This window comes from Malassezia vespertilionis, chromosome 2 (genome assembly GCF_029542925.1).
Source record: "Malassezia vespertilionis chromosome 2, complete sequence".
Taxonomy (NCBI): domain Eukaryota; kingdom Fungi; phylum Basidiomycota; class Malasseziomycetes; order Malasseziales; family Malasseziaceae; genus Malassezia; species Malassezia vespertilionis.
In genome coordinates this window covers 1,241,454-1,262,472 of record NC_079248.1, presented here as the reverse complement: position 1 = coordinate 1,262,472, position 21,019 = coordinate 1,241,454, and the positions used below count along the sequence as shown (strand labels likewise).

At 57.0% G+C, this 21,019-nt stretch overlaps 11 protein-coding genes across 11 annotated transcripts; 8 read left to right on the top strand and 3 right to left on the bottom strand.

Moving 5' to 3' along the window:
- Positions 1 to 91: 91 nt before the first annotated feature.
- On the top strand, positions 92 to 2,788 carry HRD3_2 (ERAD-associated protein; the record flags this gene model as incomplete). The annotated part of the gene is made up of 1 exon (XM_056206299.1): positions 92 to 2,788. One exon carries the CDS (start codon positions 92 to 94, stop codon positions 2,786 to 2,788), a length of 2,697 nt encoding a protein of 898 aa, XP_056062274.1.
- Positions 2,789 to 2,889: 101 nt separating this feature from the next.
- Positions 2,890 to 3,339, bottom strand: MVES1_001453 (uncharacterized protein; the record flags this gene model as incomplete). Its single annotated transcript, XM_056206298.1, has 1 exon — positions 2,890 to 3,339. One exon carries the CDS (start codon positions 3,337 to 3,339, stop codon positions 2,890 to 2,892), a length of 450 nt encoding a protein of 149 aa, XP_056062273.1.
- Positions 3,340 to 3,771: 432 nt separating this feature from the next.
- Positions 3,772 to 4,565, bottom strand: MVES1_001452 (uncharacterized protein; the record flags this gene model as incomplete). Its single annotated transcript, XM_056206297.1, has 2 exons — positions 3,772 to 4,340; positions 4,562 to 4,565. 2 exons carry the CDS (start codon positions 4,563 to 4,565, stop codon positions 3,772 to 3,774), a joined length of 573 nt encoding a protein of 190 aa, XP_056062272.1.
- A 1,670-nt stretch (positions 4,566 to 6,235) lies between these two features.
- Positions 6,236 to 7,456, top strand: MVES1_001451 (uncharacterized protein; the record flags this gene model as incomplete). The annotated part of the gene is made up of 1 exon (XM_056206296.1): positions 6,236 to 7,456. The coding sequence occupies one exon, from the start codon at positions 6,236 to 6,238 to the stop codon at positions 7,454 to 7,456; it is 1,221 nt and encodes a 406-aa protein (XP_056062271.1).
- Positions 7,457 to 7,492: 36 nt separating this feature from the next.
- ARG4 (argininosuccinate lyase) lies at positions 7,493 to 8,939 on the top strand (the record flags this gene model as incomplete). The annotated part of the gene is made up of 3 exons (XM_056206295.1): positions 7,493 to 8,566; positions 8,595 to 8,675; positions 8,703 to 8,939. 3 exons carry the CDS (start codon positions 7,493 to 7,495, stop codon positions 8,937 to 8,939), a joined length of 1,392 nt encoding a protein of 463 aa, XP_056062270.1.
- Positions 8,940 to 9,016: 77 nt separating this feature from the next.
- On the top strand, positions 9,017 to 10,675 carry MVES1_001449 (uncharacterized protein; the record flags this gene model as incomplete). The annotated part of the gene is made up of 1 exon (XM_056206294.1): positions 9,017 to 10,675. The coding sequence occupies one exon, from the start codon at positions 9,017 to 9,019 to the stop codon at positions 10,673 to 10,675; it is 1,659 nt and encodes a 552-aa protein (XP_056062269.1).
- Positions 10,676 to 10,741: 66 nt separating this feature from the next.
- KEX2 (kexin) lies at positions 10,742 to 13,213 on the top strand (the record flags this gene model as incomplete). Its single annotated transcript, XM_056206293.1, has 1 exon — positions 10,742 to 13,213. The coding sequence occupies one exon, from the start codon at positions 10,742 to 10,744 to the stop codon at positions 13,211 to 13,213; it is 2,472 nt and encodes an 823-aa protein (XP_056062268.1).
- Positions 13,214 to 13,248: 35 nt separating this feature from the next.
- Positions 13,249 to 14,538, bottom strand: MVES1_001447 (uncharacterized protein; the record flags this gene model as incomplete). The annotated part of the gene is made up of 1 exon (XM_056206292.1): positions 13,249 to 14,538. The coding sequence occupies one exon, from the start codon at positions 14,536 to 14,538 to the stop codon at positions 13,249 to 13,251; it is 1,290 nt and encodes a 429-aa protein (XP_056062267.1).
- Positions 14,539 to 14,639: 101 nt separating this feature from the next.
- Positions 14,640 to 15,124, top strand: MVES1_001446 (uncharacterized protein; the record flags this gene model as incomplete). The annotated part of the gene is made up of 2 exons (XM_056206291.1): positions 14,640 to 14,885; positions 14,912 to 15,124. The coding sequence occupies 2 exons, from the start codon at positions 14,640 to 14,642 to the stop codon at positions 15,122 to 15,124; spliced, it is 459 nt and encodes a 152-aa protein (XP_056062266.1).
- A 76-nt stretch (positions 15,125 to 15,200) lies between these two features.
- Positions 15,201 to 18,185, top strand: MVES1_001445 (uncharacterized protein; the record flags this gene model as incomplete). The annotated part of the gene is made up of 1 exon (XM_056206290.1): positions 15,201 to 18,185. One exon carries the CDS (start codon positions 15,201 to 15,203, stop codon positions 18,183 to 18,185), a length of 2,985 nt encoding a protein of 994 aa, XP_056062265.1.
- A 135-nt stretch (positions 18,186 to 18,320) lies between these two features.
- kap95 (karyopherin Kap95) lies at positions 18,321 to 20,986 on the top strand (the record flags this gene model as incomplete). The annotated part of the gene is made up of 2 exons (XM_056206289.1): positions 18,321 to 18,419; positions 18,449 to 20,986. 2 exons carry the CDS (start codon positions 18,321 to 18,323, stop codon positions 20,984 to 20,986), a joined length of 2,637 nt encoding a protein of 878 aa, XP_056062264.1.
- Between the last annotated feature and the right edge of the window lie 33 nt (positions 20,987 to 21,019).

Here is a 21,019-nt window from a genome sequence, read left to right as displayed (position 1 = left end):
CACAATGCGCCGTTCCTGGTCGGCCCCCGCAGATGCACAAAGACACTGTGGCCGGCCATGGTGACGTTCACGTGACATGACATCCCTCCTTATGCGCCTCCTCCACGCGGTGGTGTTGGGTAGCGCTGCTTTGGCGTATGCGGCGCAGCCCGACGCAGACACGCTCTATCAGGAAGGGCTTGCAGAACTGAGGACTCTGCTTCTTGATACAGAGTACCATCCTGTCCAGAAAAGCGGCTGGGTCGCGTATACGTCGCAGTATATTCACAATTGGGTTGCTGCGCACGACGGGGTCTATGCTCCTCACGGTGACAGGCGCGTATATACGGGCCCAGTACGATGGGCAGTAGCACGTATATTGGATGTACTTTGGAAAGAGCATGAACCGCAGCGGCGCGCGGCGCGTACAGTGTACGACGCGCCAGCCACGGTGCTTTGGCCCGAGTGGGAATGGAACGCGGCGATGGCTGCGCACGCGAATGCGGCGCGACCGAGTACCGCAGTGCACAATGGATGGGAGCAGGTTGTATGGGGCCCATTTTGTATGCCGATCGATCCCCCAGATGCGCCACATGCCGCACTGTACGACATTCAGGCAGCCTACCCTCGAAAAGACGCATTGTGGCATCTCGTTGCGCGGTATGCACCGACGGCCGCATCCTTCTTCCAACATCACGATGCACAGCACGAAGCAGCACGCGCGAGGCGCGCTGATGCGATCCACAAAATCGCCTTGGCGGCGCTTGAGCACGCACACCCAGATGCGCTATGGGTACTTGCCGAGCATTCTCTTTGGGGAACACACGGCGCACAGCCCGCTATACCACGCGCGATTGACGCATATACCAAGCTCGCCGAGATGGGTAATGCAAGTGCACATGCACGGCTAGGATTCCTGTACAATAGCGCGTATATGCATGCCGTGTATAATACGCCCGTCTCCCCAAGCGCGACATTGCTCCATCTCCACGCGGCTGCCTCACAAGGGAATCGCCATGCACAACTTGCGCTTGGATATAAGTATGCGCATGGCCTCGGCACGCCAAAGAACTGCACGACAGCTTTGCATTGGTACCATACCCAAGCACGTCACGTTTTTACACTGTCCAAAGCTACGATTGGTGGGCGCAGGTTGCCGTATTCTAAGAATCGGCTTGCAGACATGCATCGGCTCATGACGTGGGATCTGCACTGGGACGAAGAGTTTGGTGCAACAGCACATCTGTCGCCAGGAGCGTCGCACTGCTTGAGCGACACGGCACTCCTCGATAATTTCCTAAGCCAGTACCCTCGTGCGTGTCAATCTCCTGCAGCATCGCTCAGCGCGCTGGACCGACTTGAATACATTGCAATGCAGGGGAACCATCAAATGCAGCTCTTCTTGGCTTATACATTGTACCAAGGTAGTCTTGTCGCAGAGAGCGAGTCGTACGGCGCTGTGCCGCGAGATCTGCAGGGAGCGCTACGTTGGGCATTGCTCGCGGCGCGGCGCGTATGGAAGACGCCTGTGGCAAAGGTTGGACTTCCCGACACGTTCGGTGCGCCGTTGGTGGAAGAGATGCAGCCACATTCAGAGACAGAAGCCGGCTGTGCGGTACAGGCCGCACGCTTACTTGGGTACATGTACTTGCGCGGAGAAGGCACGAAACCTGATATGCGCGCTGCCTACATTTGGTTTTCCCGTGCGTTTCACCGAGATGCGAGCCACCGGTCCGGGCAGCATGGTCTAGGATTGCTGGCCAGGCTTGGCGTGCCAGGCTTGGCTGCAAATGAAACATTTGCAACACACTTGTTCGAAAAAGGGCAAGAGGTAGAGTCGGTGTTGGAGCACATCAAAGGCCTAGGCCATGCACGGCAAGAGGTGTCGGAGAGCTGGTTGATGGTCTTGGAGCATCGTCTCTTTGGCAAAACAGACTCAGACTCTCCGATGGCGACTAGTTACCTCGAACCACTCTACCTGTATGCAACTGTCATGGTCTACAAAAACAATTTTGCACCGTGCTATACAAAAGCACGCGCCATGTTCCAGCTTGTCGCAGAGATGGGCGACTGGGAAGATCCTGTATTTCACCGTGCAGATGCCGCATACGAACGTGGCGATCTGTACAGGGCGTCGCTTGGCTGGGCACTCGCTGCTGATGCCGGCATCGAAGAGGCACAGCACAATCTTGCGTACCTGCTCGATCCATTTATACATGCACAAGCACCGCAAAGCGATGCCGCGTTGCAGTACTGGGCACAATCTAGCTTGCGGTACCGCTGGTATTCGGAAAAAGATTGGTACGCACAGTTGCGGGTTTGCCAGCATTTGGCGCTTCGCAGCAATTGGTCCGCATCTGCGTGCTACAAGGAACTGGCGGGGTATGGTATTACTGAAGCGTACTGGCACCTTGGCCGGATGTACGAGCAAGGCCTGCGCACAAAGCGCAATTTTGCTTTGGCACTCTTTTCTTTCCGACAGGCTGCTGTAACATTGGTAAATACCAATGCTGCGTACCTTGGCAATACAGTGTCCATGATTTGGCTGCATTTTCATGCACTTTACGCATGGCTTTGGCAACGCGATGTCTCCGCTCGGGCCATGTTGGCAACGTACTTTGGAGAAAAACCAATGGCTTGGCATAGTGCGCCTGCGAGCTCATTTGTTGCGCCGTGGTGGCTTGACTACTTTCTCGATGCAATCTTTTTCAGTGCCGCTGTAGTGGCACTGTTTATCCTGTACTTGCGTCGTGATCAAGTGCAGCAGCGCATCCATCGCGGTGTAAGGCCGATGAGAGCGCGCCTATAATTCGTACATTACGCATTCAAATGTGCATTCGCTACTGGTACATGCATGTTACCGATCACATCATGATGATACACAGACATGTAGATTCAACATTCCTACATTCAACGAAACAAAGTGCTCTTTCGCATGGTGGCCAGTTGTGCTAGGCTGTCATTGCACGCAAAGTTGAACCATTCCTCCACGTTGACCGGCGCTTCACTTTCGTCTTGCTCAAACATGTACTGAGCAGGCACGACAAAATGAACTTTGTTTATGCATGGCTCTCCCCTATAGTCAACCTTCTTTACAGCGGCAGGGTCCGAGGTCGTGCGCAAAGGTAGTACACGCCGATGGATAGCATCACCCGTACGGATGTCACGCAGCTGTAGATGGTGTCCCTTCTTTGCAAAACACTGCAGGCCGTCATTCCTAGTAAGTGCCTCCTCCATGGACTCAAATTTGTCTTTGATTGCGAGCAAAGGGAACTCGAGGTAGAAGGTCATCAACGGATCCCAGATATTGACGCAGCTAAGATCATGCACATGCGGACTTGGGATTTGAAGTCGGAGCATTTTGGTCGAGAATTGGGAGACGGAGAGATACCCAGGTCCCGTGTCTGACTCAAGTGCATCAGTACCACGGCATCCTTCAGCAGGTAATCGCGCCACGTGAAGCAAGATTGTGCGGCTCAAGCCGTGGTCGTGTCTGCATGTAATTACATTGACACTCGGACCTGCGCTTCCTTACAGCGTGCCATTGGCTGAATTTTACTATTTCGCGTGGCACGTAAAAGTGTCCGGTGCTTCTATACTAACACGTCCGTGCACAAAAAGGCACAGATTGCCTGCGAAATTGCTACACGAGTCAATGCTCACGCTCCATATTGGACGCTGTGGAAACGGATTCTATTGATATGGGATAACATGTGTACGTAAATTTGGATGGGTTGGAGATGTAGGTGACGGTGCTTGAGAAAAAAAAAGCCCAGAACAAGGGACGGTGAATCAAGCCGAGCGCCTAGCCAGCTTTTCCTTCTTCTCGCGGTAGGCACGCGCCTCATTCATTTCGTCTGAGACTACATACCACGTAGTCAGGTACTTTTGGTTGTTGCACTTGCACACCCTGCGCAAGTGATCATGCATAGAATCGTTGCCCAAAATGGGGGGCTCAACTGTAATCTCGCTCAGCTTCCCGGGCACTAGAAGCCACTTGCCCGAGCTCGTAGGAATTTCGTCAAGGTCCATCCCATGCTGTTCTAGCATATACTCTCCACAGAGAGCCTCATGCTTGCCGGGCCTGAATTCGTTTTTGACGTTGCCAATAGAAGGCAAGATGAGCTCGCCAGTGGCTATGTTGCGCAGCCGCACATGATGACCACTCTTAGCAAAAACATCCAGCAGCATTCCTTCGCTGTCAAATAGCGCATCTTCCAGGAACTTGCCAAACATGTGGTTAAAGCTGTTGCGGGTCAGCTCAAGTCGGCGGGTCTTTTCCGGATTCCAGATAGCAATGTTGCGCGGGTCAGGAAAACGAGGCGCAGGCACTTGTAGGAGCGCATCCTCAGGTGAGCCGCCTGGAGCCCGAGCCGACTGTACTTGGGGCTCCGACATACTTCTTTTTGGCAGTGGGAAGGAAATGATGAAAGTGGTAGGGACGGGACAGGAGCGTTGCGGGGCGGGGCTTGGAATGTGGAAGACTGGATGAGGCCTGACAGAGCTCACGTCCAATTGTCGACGCGCTAGATCATGCGTGCATACTCCACGCACCAGTGCTCAGTTTCCACTGCGCATTTACGCATTTGCGCAGCGGTCCCAAACATGCTCCGCTGTAGGATGCACCCTACGTTGCATAACCCTTTGTATCACTAATCTACAACTCCCTATCTAGTTTTGCGTTTCTTGTGTTTCTGCAACGAACGGATAAAACAGCACACAAAGAACCCATTGGTAGCATTCGTGTGTACTTGCCCGGACTCAAGCGGCGCTCGTCCGCCAGGCACGCACCGAATCATCGACTCGGCCATTGCTTCGTCGCCACCACAAGCCCGAACATGACCACGTTCCGGCCACGTCGGCAGAGTCTCGCGACGCGGCGCGAGCGTCCAACCTCCTTCAATCGCCACTGGCGATGCCAACGAACGCATTACAACTGCCTCATTCTCCTCCTCGTGGATTGAACAAGTAGAGTAGGTAAATCGTTGCAGCCCAGGGAACGACATGGCATGCCGGATCATTTTCTCCTGGAGCCCTGCGAGGCTTGCAAGACGCTCCGCAAGTTTCGTTACATGATCCTTGCCGTCTGGTTCCATCTCCACGTTATCCTGTTCGTCGTCATTTCCCGTAAGGTAATCCAAGCGGTTCACGATCCCGCTGCCTGAACAACTTGGATCCAATAGCATGTATGCGATATCTTTGTGCTCTTCAGGCACTAGTGTCAGGAAATCAAGCTTTTTAGGGTATACATTCCCGTTCGACGACGCTAGGCACCCTGCACGGCCTAGAAGACGCACCAGCGTAGTGTATCGCTGTGGCGCACGCTCCAATGCAGTCAGCGTGCCTTGGCCGGAAAGCAGCGCGCTGAGATGGCTCGTCTTATTCCCCGGCGCAGACGTGGCATCCATAGCACTTACATGCCCTTTTGCACCCCATGCCCGTGGATCGAGCACTGCCGCCGGGAAGCAACTTGCGAGGTCTTGAAGAATGAGGTCCCCCTGCTTGAACGCTACAGTGCGCATCAGCGCCGAAGTCGCTTTTGGATGGAATGCGAGCACATTCGGGACGTGAGAAGAGCGTATAAATACATTCTCTCGCGCAATAGACTCGCCATCTCCCTGTGTGAATCCTTCTTTTTCGAGTGCAGAAACCACCTCCTCGCTGGATGCCTTCAACGTATTGATACGCACCCAGCGCGGGATACGTGCGGCTACTGCACGCTCTTCTGCACCGCTACGCAGCTCTTCAAAATGCTTCTTCCCATGCCGCAATTGGATGCGCACCAATGCACTGTGTAGTTGCGACTTGTAGCGCTCCAGTTTGACTTTTGGCTGCCACGCCCGCGCCGCCTGAATCCCACGTTTGGAAAACAAGAGATCGTGCGTGAGTACCAGCAATACACAAAATGAGAGCAGAGGCGGGGGCTTGGAGTCCAGTGTCCTGTTCAGCGGGCTCTTCTCGCCAAACCATTTCGGCTCGTGCTTCGCAATGTCAACTGTATCCAACACTTCCTGGAGCACGGTGCGGAAAGACAAGGTATTCACTACAAGTGCAAGCACTCGTTTGATATTCCCGGAAGACCGTGCATCCTCTCCGTGCCCGCCCTGCGCCGTGAGCGCCTTAATCGAGCCGCGGCGCGCCAAAATACCTTGCAGCGCACGCGCCGCGCGCATATACAAGTCGGCCATGGCGGTGGAGAAAAAAAAGGTGAATCGGGCCCGATTGCGGCACACGACGCTGCTTCTTCTTCATTACCATGGTGGTCGAGGCGCGGCTGTACGAGCTCCTCGAGGTATCGGTGGACGCCACCGACATCGAGATCAAGAAAGCGTACAAGCGGAAATCTCTTGCGAACCACCCCGACAAGAATCCGGGCGATGCCGATGCACAGCGGCGCTTCCAGGATGTGGCGCATGCGTACGAAACACTGTCGGATCCGGCAACGCGCGACGCCTACGACCGGTACGGAGAAGAAGGGATGCGGGGAAATGGAGGAGCGCCAGACATGGACGATATATTTGCGTCCATGTTCGGTGGTCCGTTTGCGTTCGGCGGAGCGCCGCCACGCAAGCGCCGAGCACAAGACACGGTCCTTCCATACACTGTGTCGCTTGAAGACCTCTACAATGGAAAGACAGCGGCGTTTGCCCTTGAGCGAAACATAGTATGTACTCACTGCCATGGCACGGGTGGCCGGCATGGGATGCCGCAAAAAGACTGTGCGACCTGTCATGGCAAAGGTCGCGTGCTGCAGCAAAGGCAAGCCGGCGGCGGCATGATATCCCAGACGATTGCAGAGTGCAGTGCATGCCGCGGCACGGGGAAAAAGTTCCGCGAGAACGACCAATGCAAAAAGTGTAAGGGTGAGAAGATCGTGCCGAGCAAGGCCAAGCTGCGTCTGGAAATTCCGCGCGGTGCCTTTGACGGGCAACAATTTGTGTTCGAGGGCGACGGCGACCAGCTGCCCGATACCAAGCCCGCGTCGATCATATTTGAGCTGCGGCAGACGCCCCACAGTGCCTTTGAGGTGAGTGGGCTTGATCTGCGCGCAACAGTGCGTATTACGCTGCTGGAAGCACTCCAAGGATTCTCGCGCACTGTGCTGACGCACCTCGACGGCCGTCGGATCCGCGTGACCAAGCCCAAGGGCCAGGTTGTGCGTCCAAATGAAGTGGATGTGGTTTTAGGAGAGGGAATGATGGATTTGGGTAATACGAGACGCCGCGGTGACCTCTACCTAGCCTACGAAATCGAATTTCCCACCGACGCGTGGGCACGCGACGCCGATGCGCCGACACTTGCGTCGCTGCTCCCACCCAAACGGCCGGAGCTGCCTGATGAGTCAGACAGCGTGACTGAGGATGTGAAAGTGTGCAAAGCAGACCTTGCTACCTACGGCGCAAACCGCGGCACACGCACCGAGCAGCCGCAAAGCGATCCGTTCGACGAGCCCAACGTGCAGTGCGCGCAACAATAGTGGAGGTTTAGTCATATGCTGTAGACTTCTTCCACCATGCAAGGCGACGATTTCACCAAGCGGAAACTGTGGGGTGGCCGCTTTACTGGCGAGACCGACCCTGTGATGCATGCTTTCAACGAGTCGCTGTCGTATGACCAGCGTATGTGGGCTCAAGATATCCGCGGCTCGCAGGCGTACGCAAAAGCGCTCGTAGATACCGGCATCCTCACCGCGGATGAAGCCGAACAAATTCGTGCGGGCCTTGCGCGCGTCGGCGAGGAATGGCGTGCGGGCCAGTTCAAGGCTGCACCGGAGGATGAAGACATCCATACGGCAAACGAGCGCCGTCTCAAAGAGCTTATTGGTTCCGTCGCCGGAAAACTGCACACGGGGCGCAGCAGGAACGACCAGGTGGCTACGGACATGCGCTTGTGGCTCATGGACGAAATTGATTCGCTGATTTCGCTTAGCTCCGAGCTTGTTAGTGTCATGGCAAACCGCGCGCGTGAGGAGGTGAGTGTGCTCATGCCGGGCTACACGCATTTGCAGCGCGCACAGCCGATCCGCTGGTCGCACCTGTTGCTCTCTCACGCGACATACTTTTCGTATGATATCGAGCGTTTGCGTGCGCTGCGCAAGCGCATCTCCTTGCTTCCGCTTGGTGCGGGCCCGCTGGCAGGAAACCCATTTGCAGGCCTAAATCGCGAGGCGCTTGCGAAGGAGCTCGGGTTCGAGGTCGTGGGCCCGAATAGCATGCACAGCGTCGCGGACCGAGACTTTGTAGCTGAGACGCTCATGTGGTGCTCCTTGTTCTCGGTGCATGTGAGCAAGATTGCAGAGGACTTGATCATCTACTCCAGCGCCGAGTTTGGATTTGTGGCCCTGAGCGACGCGTACAGTACCGGCTCGTCGATCATGCCCCAAAAAAAGAACCCCGACTCACTCGAGCTGCTGCGAGGTAAGAGTGGCCGCTTGTTTGGCAACATGGCTGGGTTCATGATGTCCTACAAAGGCATCCCATCGACCTACAACAAGGATCTACAGGAGGACAAGGAGCCCCTCTTTGATGCCGTAGACACGACGACCGCGTGCCTCAAGATTTTGATCGGCGTGGTTAGCACGCTTTCTGTACGTTGCCCATTGTTCCTGACCGCAGATCAACCCCGAAAAAATGCGCGGCGCACTGACCACGGACATGCTCGCGACCGACCTCGCCGACTACCTCGTGCGCAAAGGTGTACGTATTTGCCCTTCTTAACACCAGATCCCCTTCCGCGAAACGCACCATATCTCTGGTTCCGCCGTGAAGCTCGCGGAAGACCGCGGGTGCACATTGGCCGACCTCACACTTGAGGATTTGCGCACACTCCACCCCAAGTTTGAGGAGGATGTAGCGCTTGTCTGGGACCCCGAGCAAAGCGTCGAGCGGCGCAATGCAACCGGCGGCACCTCCAAACGCGCCGTCCTCGAGCAAGTCGAGAAGCTTCTCGCGCAGTGGTAGAGCCACGTGGCATTATAGACGTCCGTATCACGTCCCTTCCACGTGGAAGCGCAGTTTCCTATTGTCCTCCATTGGCGATGAAATCCGTGCTTCGTGTAGCCTCTGTGATTGCGGCGCTTGCACTTGCGCAGCTGTCTGTGCTGGCAGAAACATTTGAACCGACCCATGTAGATGGTTACTTTGTCGAGCAGTTCAATCCGGGCTGGGACCAGCGCTGGTCTGTGTCGCGCTCCAGCAAGTTGCAGCGCGGCGAGGAGGAGTTCAAGTACGACGGTAAATGGGCTGTCGAGGAGCCGTCCGTGTTCCCTGGTATCAAGGGAGACACGGGCCTTGTTCTTAAGAGTAAGGCTAAGCAGCACGCGATCAGCGCCAAGTTTGACGAGCCGATCGTGAGCACGGGCAACGAGCACCTTATCATCCAGTACGAGGTGAAGCTGCAAAAAGGCCTTTCGTGCGGTGGTGCCTACATCAAGCTCATCAGCGGCGAGAATGGAGACTTTGACCCGGACCAGTTCTCTGACAAGACGCCCTATTCGATCATGTTTGGCCCCGACAAGTGCGGTGCTGCGAACAACAAGGTCCACTTCATCTTCCGCCACCAAAACCCCGTATCGAAGAAGTATGAGGAGAAGCACATGATGCTTCCGGCCTACCCCCCCATGTCGAAGACTACTACGCTGTACACCCTCATTGTGGACCGCAACACGAGCTGGACGATCGAGATCAACGAGCAGCTCCGTGCAAGCGGCGACCTCTTCAACAACTTTGAGCCGCCTTTTATTCCTCCCACCGAAATCGACGACCCTACCGACGTGAAGCCCCAGGACTGGGTCGATGAGGCCCAGATTGTGGACGAGTCTGCGACAAAGCCTGACGATTGGGACGAGAATGCGCCGACGATGATCCCCGATCCAACCGCGACCAAGCCTATGGACTGGTACGAGGAGGAGAAAGTGCTCATTCCTGACCCGAGCGCTTCCAAGCCGGAAGAATGGGACGACGAGGAGGACGGCGCGTGGATTGCGCCGAGCATTCCGAACCCCAAGTGTGAGGACGCCGCTGGGTGTGGTCCATGGTCTGCGCCGCTGGTCCAAAACCCCGAGTATAAAGGCAAGTGGAGCAAGCCATTGATTCCTAACCCCGCGTACAAAGGCGAATGGTCTGCACGCAAGATCCCGAACCCCAACTACTTTGAGGGTGGCAAGCCGAACCAGTTCTTGCCGATTGTTGGCGCCGGCTTCGAGCTCTGGACGATGGACGAGGACATTCTATTCGACAACATTTACATTGGAAACTCGCTCGCGGAGGCGCGCAAGCTGGCCAAGGAGACGTTTCATGTGAAGCGCCCGATCGAGCTCGATGCCGAGACGCGCGATGTAGACTCGACCGAGGCGGAGGCAGGCAGGAGTGCGCTGCCCAACATTGCCCATCGCATTGCGCGCCAGGTGCGCACCAAGACGATGCGCTTTGTCGAGCGTATCGGCAGTGAGGAGGACAAGATTGCCGTTCTGCGTGGATCGTACGACATTGTAGGGTTCTGGGCGGCTGCGGTTGCTGTCGCGCTTGGCCTGCTTGGGCTGATCGGTGCTCTGTTGGGTGGTAAGAAGGATGTACGTGTGAAGCGCGAGCCTGCTTCCAAGGCATCGCCCGACGCGGCCACCGGAACGCCCGACGCTGCCGTCGCCAGCGGTGTGCACACCGCACAGGCAACGAAGCGCAATGTTACCGCGAAGTAGTGCCATACCTCCACATAGAGACACGTGACATTAGCATGCGAAGCGCAGCGGCTTCCAGACGTGGCTATGCGCCTTGCGCCGTTTCTTGCGGCGCTGTTGGTCGGGACCCATGCGTTTCCGCAGAAGCGCAGTTATGACACACACCACTATTATGTTGCAGAGCTCGTGCCGGACTCTGGGGCTTGCGCGCGCGTCGAGCCGCGCGATGTAGCCGCTGCATTGGGCGCCGAACTTGTGGAGCGTGTAGGATCGCTGCCCCATGATTGGCTTTTGCGCAATGCGAAGCAGGACCATCTTGCTCGGAGGTCTGTGTATGGAGAAGACCCAGTAGAGAAAGACTATGTGCTGCAGCGCTGGAAAGCGCTGCAGCATCCCAACATGAAGCGCAGCTGCGTTGGGCCTTCCTGTGTGTCCGAGACGTGTATCGCCGCGCGCCTCCGCAGTGTCGAGCGTCAGGTATTGAGTCAGCGGCACAAGCGGACAATGCCCTTATACCCTGCGCCGCGGGCGCCAATTCCTGTCGAGGGCCGTGCAAACCGGTCCGCTGCGTATACAGAGCGCTACCATATTAGCGATCCCCTGTTTTTCAAGCAGTGGCACATTGTCAACGACCAGAAAGAAGGGAACGATGTGCATCTGAACAATACGTGGGATTATTTTACGGGGAAAGGCGTCGCTGTCGCATTCATCGACGACGGCCTGGACTACCACCACCCCGACCTAAAAGCCAACTTTTTTGCAAAAGGATCATATGATTTTAACGATCATACGCCGCTGCCCGAGCCGCGCCTGGAAGACGACGTGCATGGAACGCGGTGTGCCGGTGAGGTAGCCGCCGCGCGAAACGAAGTGTGCGGCGTCGGCGTGGCGCCGAACGCGAAAATCGCAGGGATCCGCATTCTGAGTGCTCCGATCAGCGATGCGGACGAGGCCATGGCGTTGAATTATGCGTACCAGGACAACGATATCTATAGCTGCAGCTGGGGTCCTCCGGACAACGGAAAAAGTATGGACGAGCCGAAAGGCCTCGTCGCAAAAGCGCTTCTCAACGGAATTTACAATGGCCGTGGCGGCAAAGGCAATCTCTTTATATTTGCCGGTGGAAATGGCGGCGCATCCGACGATCAGTGCAACTTCGACGGGTATACAAACTCGATCTTCACCATCACGATCGCAGCGGTCGATAGCAAAGGTGAGCATCCCTACTATTCCGAGATGTGCAGCGCCATCATTGCATCCAGCTGGAGCTCCGGTGCGGGACACATGATTGAAACCACCGACGCATCCCTAGGCACAAAAAGGCTGTGCACAGAGAGCCACGGTGGGACAAGCGCCGCAGCGCCGCTTGTTGCTGGGATGCTCGCACTTGCGCTGGAAGCCAGGCCAGAGCTCACATGGCGCGATGCCCAGCACCTGCTCATTCAGTCCTCTGATCCAATCAATACAAACGATCCTGACTGGTCAAAGAACGGCGCTGGGCTCATGTACTCGCACAAATATGGCTTTGGCGTAGTCCGAGCGGCGCGCCTCGTCGAGAATGCGCAAAAGATGCAGCTTGTAAAGCCGCAGGCGTGGTTCGAGTCTGCAAAAATGCACATTGCATCGCCGATCCTCAACCTCAACGCCAACGTCACTGCGTCGCTCGACGTCACGCAGAAAATGCTGAACGACGCAAACGTCGCGAAGCTTGAGCATGTTACGGTAAAGGTATGGATCGGGCATGAGCGGCGTGGGAGTATGAAAATAACCATCACAAGCCCACAGAACACGACAAGTGTTTTGGCGTCCCCCCGCAGGCTTGACGAGAACGAGTTTGGACTGACAGGCTGGACATTCATGACACTCAAGCACTGGGCTGAGCCGCCTGTTGGGACCTGGACGGTCAGCGTGCAGGACCACTCAAACGAGAGATTGGCTGCAGAGCTGGGATCGCGCGGGACAGGAAACTTTACCGATTGGACTCTCATGCTCTGGGGCGAAGCGCACGATGTGAGCAAGGCGCGCCCTTGGAATTTCCCAGCAGATAGCCCAGAGTATGGCATGACCTTGCCCGGCGCGCCAACACAGACCATGCTGGGCAGCTATGCCTCGGACACGTTCCAGCTTAAGAAGCCTACCAATGCACTTCCAGACGACCACCACAAGAAACCGGGCGAGACGAGTGGAGCCTTTGGCGAGCAGCCAGCGGCAGATACAGGATACTTGGGCGGCCTAGATAACCAATCCGTGTGGCTCAGTGTCGCTGCAGGCCTCGGCCTTTTGGTCGGCTGCACACTGCTCCTCGTTTTCTTGTACCGCCGCGTGCACGCGAGACGGCGCAACTATGCCTACTTGCCCGGTAACGAGGAAGATTTTGCATTGGACGGGATGGAGCAGGATGCGCCGCTTCAAGCGCGCGATCTGTACGATGCGTTCGCGCTGGAGGAGAGCGATGGCGAGAGCGATGGCGATGGCGATGCGAGCGATCGTGCGTCCATGGAGAAAAATAACACCTCTACAAATGACTCGCTGCTCGATGCGCCGCACGAATCCAGGTAAGCGGTTGTGCCATAGCTCTATTCTGTATGTACATGTTACCATATGACCTGCACGGCGCCTAGCAATAGGTTGAGGAGCAAGCCACCCATGATGGCAAAGTGTGTAGTCGGCGAAAAAAGGATATAGCGTGCATAATCTTCCTGCGGCGCCCAATGCGGCATGCGCGTCGCAGACGGCATTGGCTCGTCGAACTCATCCTCTTCAATCTCTGCGCCCTGCTCTGAAGCTGCGAGCTGCGAGCTGCGCTCCGATAAAACGCCCAGGAGCGACTGGAACGATTGGAGCATTTCCTGGCGAGCGGCGCGTCCGGCATTCTGCTCCTCGGACCCATCTTCCTGCTCGGGCTCGGCGCCGAGCCGCTGCGCAACGAGCTGTACGCCTGTCTCAAGCTCCTGTAGCTGCTCGCGCTGCTGTTGCAGGGGTGTTATGCGTGGCCAGACGACTGGGTTTGGATCGCGTACGAAAAATGGGAGGAAAGGGAAAAAAAAGCCAGTGAGCAGCCCACGGAGAATGGAGGTGGATATGGTCGGTGTGTGCGCCGGTAAGATCGTCTCTGGCGCATTGCCCATGCTATCTATCCATTGCTCCTCAAGTCTGTACGCGAGATCGTCCTCTTCGTCGCGACGCAGAACATCGCCGCTCCGCGCCATTTGGATCCCCGACTGGCGGTGGAAATGCTCACGCATCATCTGCACATCCAGAGGCGAGATCCCTGCAGTATACTGTAATCGGTCAAATCCACGCGGCTCCTCAGACGTGTGCGGAACTTGAGCATGGTCGCGCTCTGTATCGCCCGGGCGCAGCGTGCTGATGGAGCATTGGAGGTACGCTGGCGGAAGCCGTTCCACAGCAAGCATCAATGTGCCCTCGCCCATGGCATTGAGTGCATCAGGCGTATTGGATGTCTCGCGCTGCTTTCCGCGCGCGCCCTCGCTGAGTGGCTGAGCCCTGTTGAGCACACAATGCAGCACATACATGCTCTCTGCCTGCAGCTCCTTTTGCACGCACACATGCTCCAGTGCAGTCTGTCCCTGGTCCATTGCGCGGGTCTGTGGCAGTGCATCGAGCCATGCCGCAAATCTCACGCCATTCGGGAGCACCCTGCCAAAATAAATGAGGCGCAAGCGCTTGTCGTGCATGCAGGGGTTCTCCGTGCCGAGCCGCGCCTTGAGCTCGCCGACCGTTTCCTCAGCCAGTTTCGGCCAGCGCCGTACGCCATCTTGGGAGACGCGCTCGTATATCAGATCTACATGTGCATCTTCCACGTGTGAGTCCGTGAACCGCACGACGAGCGGCCGCAGAAACAGGCCGTTGGCACCGTGCATCCAAGCAAGTGGAGGCGTCGGTGAGGGACGAGGTGGAGGGCTACTGCTTACCTAAGGGCCCGTCGTGCGCAATCCACGCGGGCGAACGTTGTCCAGCTCCGATGCCTTCGTCGCTGTTCTCTACTGTGCTGGGCGTCACCGCCGCCGGCGTGCTTTTGTACGCCATGCACGAGGCGATGCAGGATCAGACATTTTTTATGATAAACAGCCTGCAGGACAAGACAGATGCAGTGAAGCGCGTTGGCCAAGTGGACAAGGCTACCGGCAAGCGAACCGAGCCGAACCTGGCATCGGCGTTCCAGCCGCCGCAGCCGTCTTTCTGGGAAGAAGTACAAGGCCGCTGGAATGTACGCATACACTTTACTAACCGTAGCATCACATCACAAAAGCGATCCAGACGATGCAGGGCGCTTCTGTGTCTGCGCGCGTCCCCGTCACGGCGGAAGAGCCGGCCATGAGCGTGATGGGTGCTGTTCGTGCACTAGCCCCTCGCGCAGTAGATGCACAGCCGCACGTTGGCATTTTGCACCGCCGATACGGCGACGCCAACACACACTACATTGGCCAAGGCGCCTCGTTGCGGTGATCCATAGTGGCATATTAGAAAATAATTTCGACGCGTGCCATACGCGACAACCGCACCTGTTTCTTGCTACGTGACCATGGATGAAGAGGACAGGGTATCGGATATCATTCCCAGCGATTCCGATGGTGCTGAAGAGAGTGACCCCGTTGTCAGTCGGCGCGTGCAGCAGGATGGCCTGAACGAGAGCCGTGCCGAGATGAACCAGCAAAAGACGGTCGACAGTCTGAAAAGGTTCAGCTACCTGCTCGGGCAGACGGAACTGTTCCTGCACTTTATTGATATCAAGAAGGAAAGAGACCCGCAGTTTGCGAAACTGCTCGAAGAGTCGTCCAAGCGGCGCAGTGGCGGTGCGGCCGACCAGCGGCGGCGCAAAACCGAGCGGGAAGAGGACGAGGAGCTGCTGAATGAGGAGGAGGAAGATGCCGAATATGCATTCCGCGAGTCACCCGCGTATGTGCAAGGCACCTTACGCGACTACCAAATCCAAGGCCTCAACTGGCTCATTTCCCTCTACCACAATGGGATCAATGGCATTTTGGCCGACGAAATGGGTCTCGGCAAGACGCTGCAGACGATCGCATTCCTCGGCTATCTCAAGTATTTCCGCGATATCAGCGGGCCCCATCTGGTCATTGTGCCCAAGTCGACACTGGACAATTGGGTGCGTGAATTCAACCGCTGGGTGCCCGGCTTCCGCATTCTAGAGCTGCGAGGAACAAAAGAGGAGCGCCACGGGATTATCCAAAAGCGCCTGCTTCCACGCGACTTCGACGTACTTGTGACTACCTACGAGATGTGCATCCGCGAAAAGTCGTCTCTGCGCAAGCTGTCGTGGGAGTATATCGTCATCGACGAAGCGCACCGCATCAAGAATGCCGAGTCGTCGCTGTCGCTTATTGTGCGCTCCTTTACCTCCCGCAGCCGCTTGTTGATCACCGGCACGCCGCTCCAAAACAATCTCATGGAGCTCTGGAGCTTGCTCAACTTTTTGCTCCCCGACGTGTTCTCGAGCGCAGACGATTTCCAGACCTGGTTCCAGAGCAAAGGCGGGGATGGCGAAGAGCAGGAGAATGTGGTCGAGCAGCTGCACAAGGTCTTGCGGCCATTCTTGCTGCGCCGTGTCAAGGCCGACGTGGAACGCAGCCTGCTGCCAAAGAAGGAGATCAATGTTTTCGTCGGCCTCACGGACATGCAGCGCCAGTGGTACAAATCCCTGCTTGAAAAAGACATTGACGCGGTAAACGGCGTGATTTCCAAGAAGGAGGGCAAGACGCGCCTGCTCAACATTGTCATGCAGCTGCGCAAGTGCTGCAACCACCCGTATTTGTTCGACGGCGCCGAGCCAGGTCCTCCGTTCACCACCGACGAGCACCTCGTAGACAATGCCAGCAAAATGGTCATTCTCGACAAGCTCTTGCGCAAGATGAAGGAGCGCGGCTCGCGCGTCCTGATTTTTTCGCAAATGAGCCGCATGCTCGATATCCTCGAAGACTACTGTCTCTTCCGTGACTACAAGTACTGCCGCATCGACGGAAGCACAAACCACGAAGACAGAATTTCCGCGATTGACGAGTACAACAAGCCCGAGAGCGAAAAGTTTGTTTTTCTGCTCACCACGCGTGCCGGCGGCCTCGGAATCAACTTGACCTCGGCGGATACGGTTGTGCTCTTTGACAGCGACTGGAATCCGCAAGCAGATCTGCAGGCGATGGATCGTGCACATCGCATCGGGCAGACCAAGCAGGTGTACGTCTACCGATTCGTAACGGAGAATGCCATTGAGGAGCGCGTGTTGGAGCGTGCTGCGCAGAAACTGCGCCTCGATCAGCTCGTCATCCAGCAAGGGCGCACGCAGGGCCAGCAAAAAGGCGGGCAGAAAGAGGATCTAGTCGAGATGATCCAGCACGGGGCAGAGCGGATCATCAACTCGAAAGAGTCCATGGAAGTGCACGACGATATTGACGAGATTGTCGCGCGTGGCGAAGAGCGCACTGCAGAACTGCAGGCCAAGTTCCAGCAATTTACCTCCTTGGACGAGCTGACCAACTTCAAGAACGAAACCGGCGCGTACGAATTCGAGGGCGAGCGGTTTGGCAGCAAGCGCAAACCCGGCCCTGGCATCTGGATCGAGCCCAGCAAGCGCGAGCGCAAACAGAATTATTCAATTGACAGTTACTATCGCGATGCGATGCGCACGACAAGCAAGCCGGCGGTGCCAAAAGCGCCGCGCGCGCCAAAGCAAGTCACCACGCACGAGTGGCAGTTTTATCCACCGCGTCTTGCCGAGCTGCAGGACCGGGAAACGGCCGCGTATCAACGCAGCATTGGCTACCGCGTGCCCAAGCCCGACACAAGCAGCGAAGCGGGAGAAGCAGAGCGGGCGCGGGAGCAAAAGATTGTCGACGAGGCCGTGCCGCTCACAGAGGAAGAGCAGGCCGAAAAAGAATCGCTCGTCCCCCATGGGTTTGCCGACTGGAACAGGCGTGACTACCAGCAGTTTGTTAAAGGCTGCGAGCGCCACGGCAGGACGGCATATGCTGCGATTGCGGAGGAGATTGGGCTTGGCGAAAAGACCGAGGCGCAAGTGCGTGCCTACGCCAAGGTGTTTTGGGAGCATGTTCACAAACTCTCCGATGGCGAGCGCATCGTGCAGCGTGTCGAGGAGGGTGAGCAGAAGCGGCAAAAGCTGCAGCACACCGAGCTGCTTTTGCGCCGCAAAGTGAACGCATACTCGCAGCCTTTGCAGCAGATCAAGCTTGTGTACAACCAAGCTAAAGGCAAAGCGTACTCGGAGGAAGAGGACAGGTTTCTCCTTGTGCGCCTCGCAGACTATGGACTTGGTGCCGAGGATGTCTACGAAAACATCCGGACCGATATTTTGTACTACCCCGGCTTTCACTTCAACTGGTTTATTAAGAGTCGCACGCCGCAGGAAATTGCGCGGCGCTGCAACACGCTGCTGCTGCTTGTCGTGAAGGAAGAAGAGGAGCTGGAAGCGTCACGCGCAGCGGCCAAGTCTAAGAGCAAGGTACGTGCGCCCCTACTCACCCCAGAAACGTAGCGCATCCGAACGCACAGCGTCGCCGCGCTCCAAGAAGCGCAAGTAGAGTCGTAGTGCCACGTGGCTGTGCAGACGGGAAATATTTTCTCCACTGTAACAAACACTTTTCGCAGGCCTGGTTCCCTAGAAGCAACCATGAATGTCGGCGAACTGCTCACCAATTCGCTGTCTCCAGATCATAACACGCGCCATGCTGCGGAGCAGGCGCTGGAGACTGCAGCGCGCGATAACTACGTATGTTTTTTTTTGCCTACTCACCACAGTCTGTGTATATGATTTCGCTCGCAACCGAGCTCGCCAGCGACAGTGCACAGCAGTTCATCCGGTCCGCGTCCGGTCTCGCGCTGAAAAATGCACTGGCAGCCCGCGATTTGAAGCGTGCGTCTGAGTACGCGGAGCGCTGGACCGCGCTCCCAGCAAATGTGCGTGATGAGGTGAAGAGCAACGTGCTCATGACACTTCGCACAAGCGACGCGCGTGCAGGCACTGCAGCATCCCAGGTCGTTGCGGCAATGTCTGCGATTGAGTTGCCGCGCGGAATGTGGCCAGACCTGATCTCGCAGCTTCTGGCTGCCGTGGGCGATACAAGCAACCCCCGTTTGCGGCAAGCGGCGCTGCAGTCGATCGGTTTCACCTGCGAAGTCGTCGATCCCGCCGTGCTCTCTACCCAGTCCAACGAGATTCTCACGGCAGTAATCCAGGGTGCGCGCAAAGAAGAGACTTCGCACGAAGTCCAGCTCGCCGCGCTCCACGCGCTGCTCAACTCGCTCGAGTTTGTCCGCAGCAACTTTGAGCGCGAAGGCGAACGCAACTACATCATGCAGGTGGTGTGTGAGGCAACACAGTCGCCACACAGCCCAGTCAAGGCCGCCGCCTTTGAGAATTTGGTGCGCATTATGCAGCTTTACTACGAAAAGATGCGTTTCTACATGGAGCAGGCCTTGTTTGGCTTGACGGTGCTCGGAATGCGCGACCCAGACCCCAGCGTTGCGCTGCAAGCCGTCGAGTTCTGGTCGACTGTGTGTGATGAAGAGATTGAGCTCCAGATGGAGGCCGCCGAGGCGCTCGAGTACAATGAGGAGCCTTTGCACGTCTCGTACCATTTTGCGCGCATTGCGCTGCCTGAAATCGCGCCCGTGCTCATGGAATTGCTCACGCAGCAGGACGAGGGTACGGACGAGGACGAGTGGGATGTGGCAAAAGCGGCGGGAACCTGCTTGGGTCTCCTGGCGCAGGTCGTGGGCGACGCCATTGTCGCCATCACCGTGCCGTTTATCGAAGCCAACATCAAGTCGCCAGACTGGCGCAGGCGCGAGGCCGCGCTCATGTGCTTTGGTAGCATCATGGATGGTCCCGAGAGCAAGCTGCTCGAGACGCTTGTCGTCCAGGCGCTCGCCACGGTGATCGAGACGCTGCAGGACACGAGCACCGCCGTAAAAGACACCGCGGCATGGACCCTCGGCCGGATTTGCGAGTTTGTATATGACGCCATCGCCCCCGAGGTCCAGCTCGGGCCGCTGATCCAAGCGCTGCTCGGCGGACTGCAGGACCAGCCGCGGATTGTGACACACTGCTGCTGGGCGCTCATTAATTTATCAGAGCACAAAGGCATCCTCGCGAGCCTCGACGATATCGACCCGCCCACGACGTGCCTCTCGCCGTACTTTGAGACGATTGCCACCCACCTCGTGCAGGCCGCCGACAGGCCAAACAACGAGTCCAATAGCCGCACCTCGGCCTACGAGGCGCTGGCCAGTCTCATTGCCAACTGTGCGCAAGACTGTTTGCAGCACGCGAGCAATGTGCTTGTGCATGTGATCGAGCGCCAGGAGCAGCTCAATGCAATGGTTGCGCAGCTCGTGGGCCTCGACGACCGGAACAATTGGGCGGAGTTGCAGAGTAATTTGTGCAGTGTTATGATTGCCGCCGTGCGTAGAATCCAAGGCGGGATTGCGCCGGTGGCCGATCGGCTCATGGCCGGGCTCCTAACGCTCATCCAGAACAGCGCCAAGCAGCCGACCGTGCTGGAAGATGCGTTCATTGCCGTGGGCACAGTGATTGTTGCACTGGACGCTGCGTTTGAAAAGTACCTCGAGGCGTTCCTGCCTTTTCTTGTGGAAGGGCTGCGCCACCACGAAGAGTACCAGTTGTGCACAATCAGCGTCGGGAATGTCGGGGATATCTGCCGCTCGCTGGGCGGGGCATCGGTCAAGTACATCGAGACTCTGATTGTCATCCTGTTTGAGGATCTGCAGAGTCCGGTGCTGAACCGCACTGTGAAGCCACACATTTTGAGCTGCTTTGGCGACATCGCGATGGCAATTGGCGCTGCGTTCGAGCCGTACTTGGGCACTACGATGGCTGTTTTGCAGCAGGCGAGTATGGTCCAGAACACAGCGGATGCCGACTATGAAATGAGTGAGTACGTCAATGACTTGCGCAGCGGCATCGCCGAGGCGTACGTCGGTATCGTTTCCGGCGTGCGGGCGGGAAACAAGGCCGATCTCTTTTATCCGTATGTCGAGAGCACGCTGGCATTTATTGGCCTCGTCGCTTCCGACAGCGCGGATCGGTCCGAGGTGCTCTTGCGCTCCACAATTGGGCTCCTGGGCGACTTGGCTTGTGCCTTCCCGGCAGGGCCCGTCATGCAACAATTGCAGCAGCAGTGGGTGCTAGACTATATAAAGGTGGGGCGCTCCCGTGGGAATGGTGCAGAGACGCGTAAGACCGCAAACTGGGCTCGCGAGTTGGTGAAGAAGTCTACGATGGGCAGCAGCGCTGTAGGCACGCCGACACTCTAGCGCGAGGGCCGTTTAGCCACGTGGACATAGCAT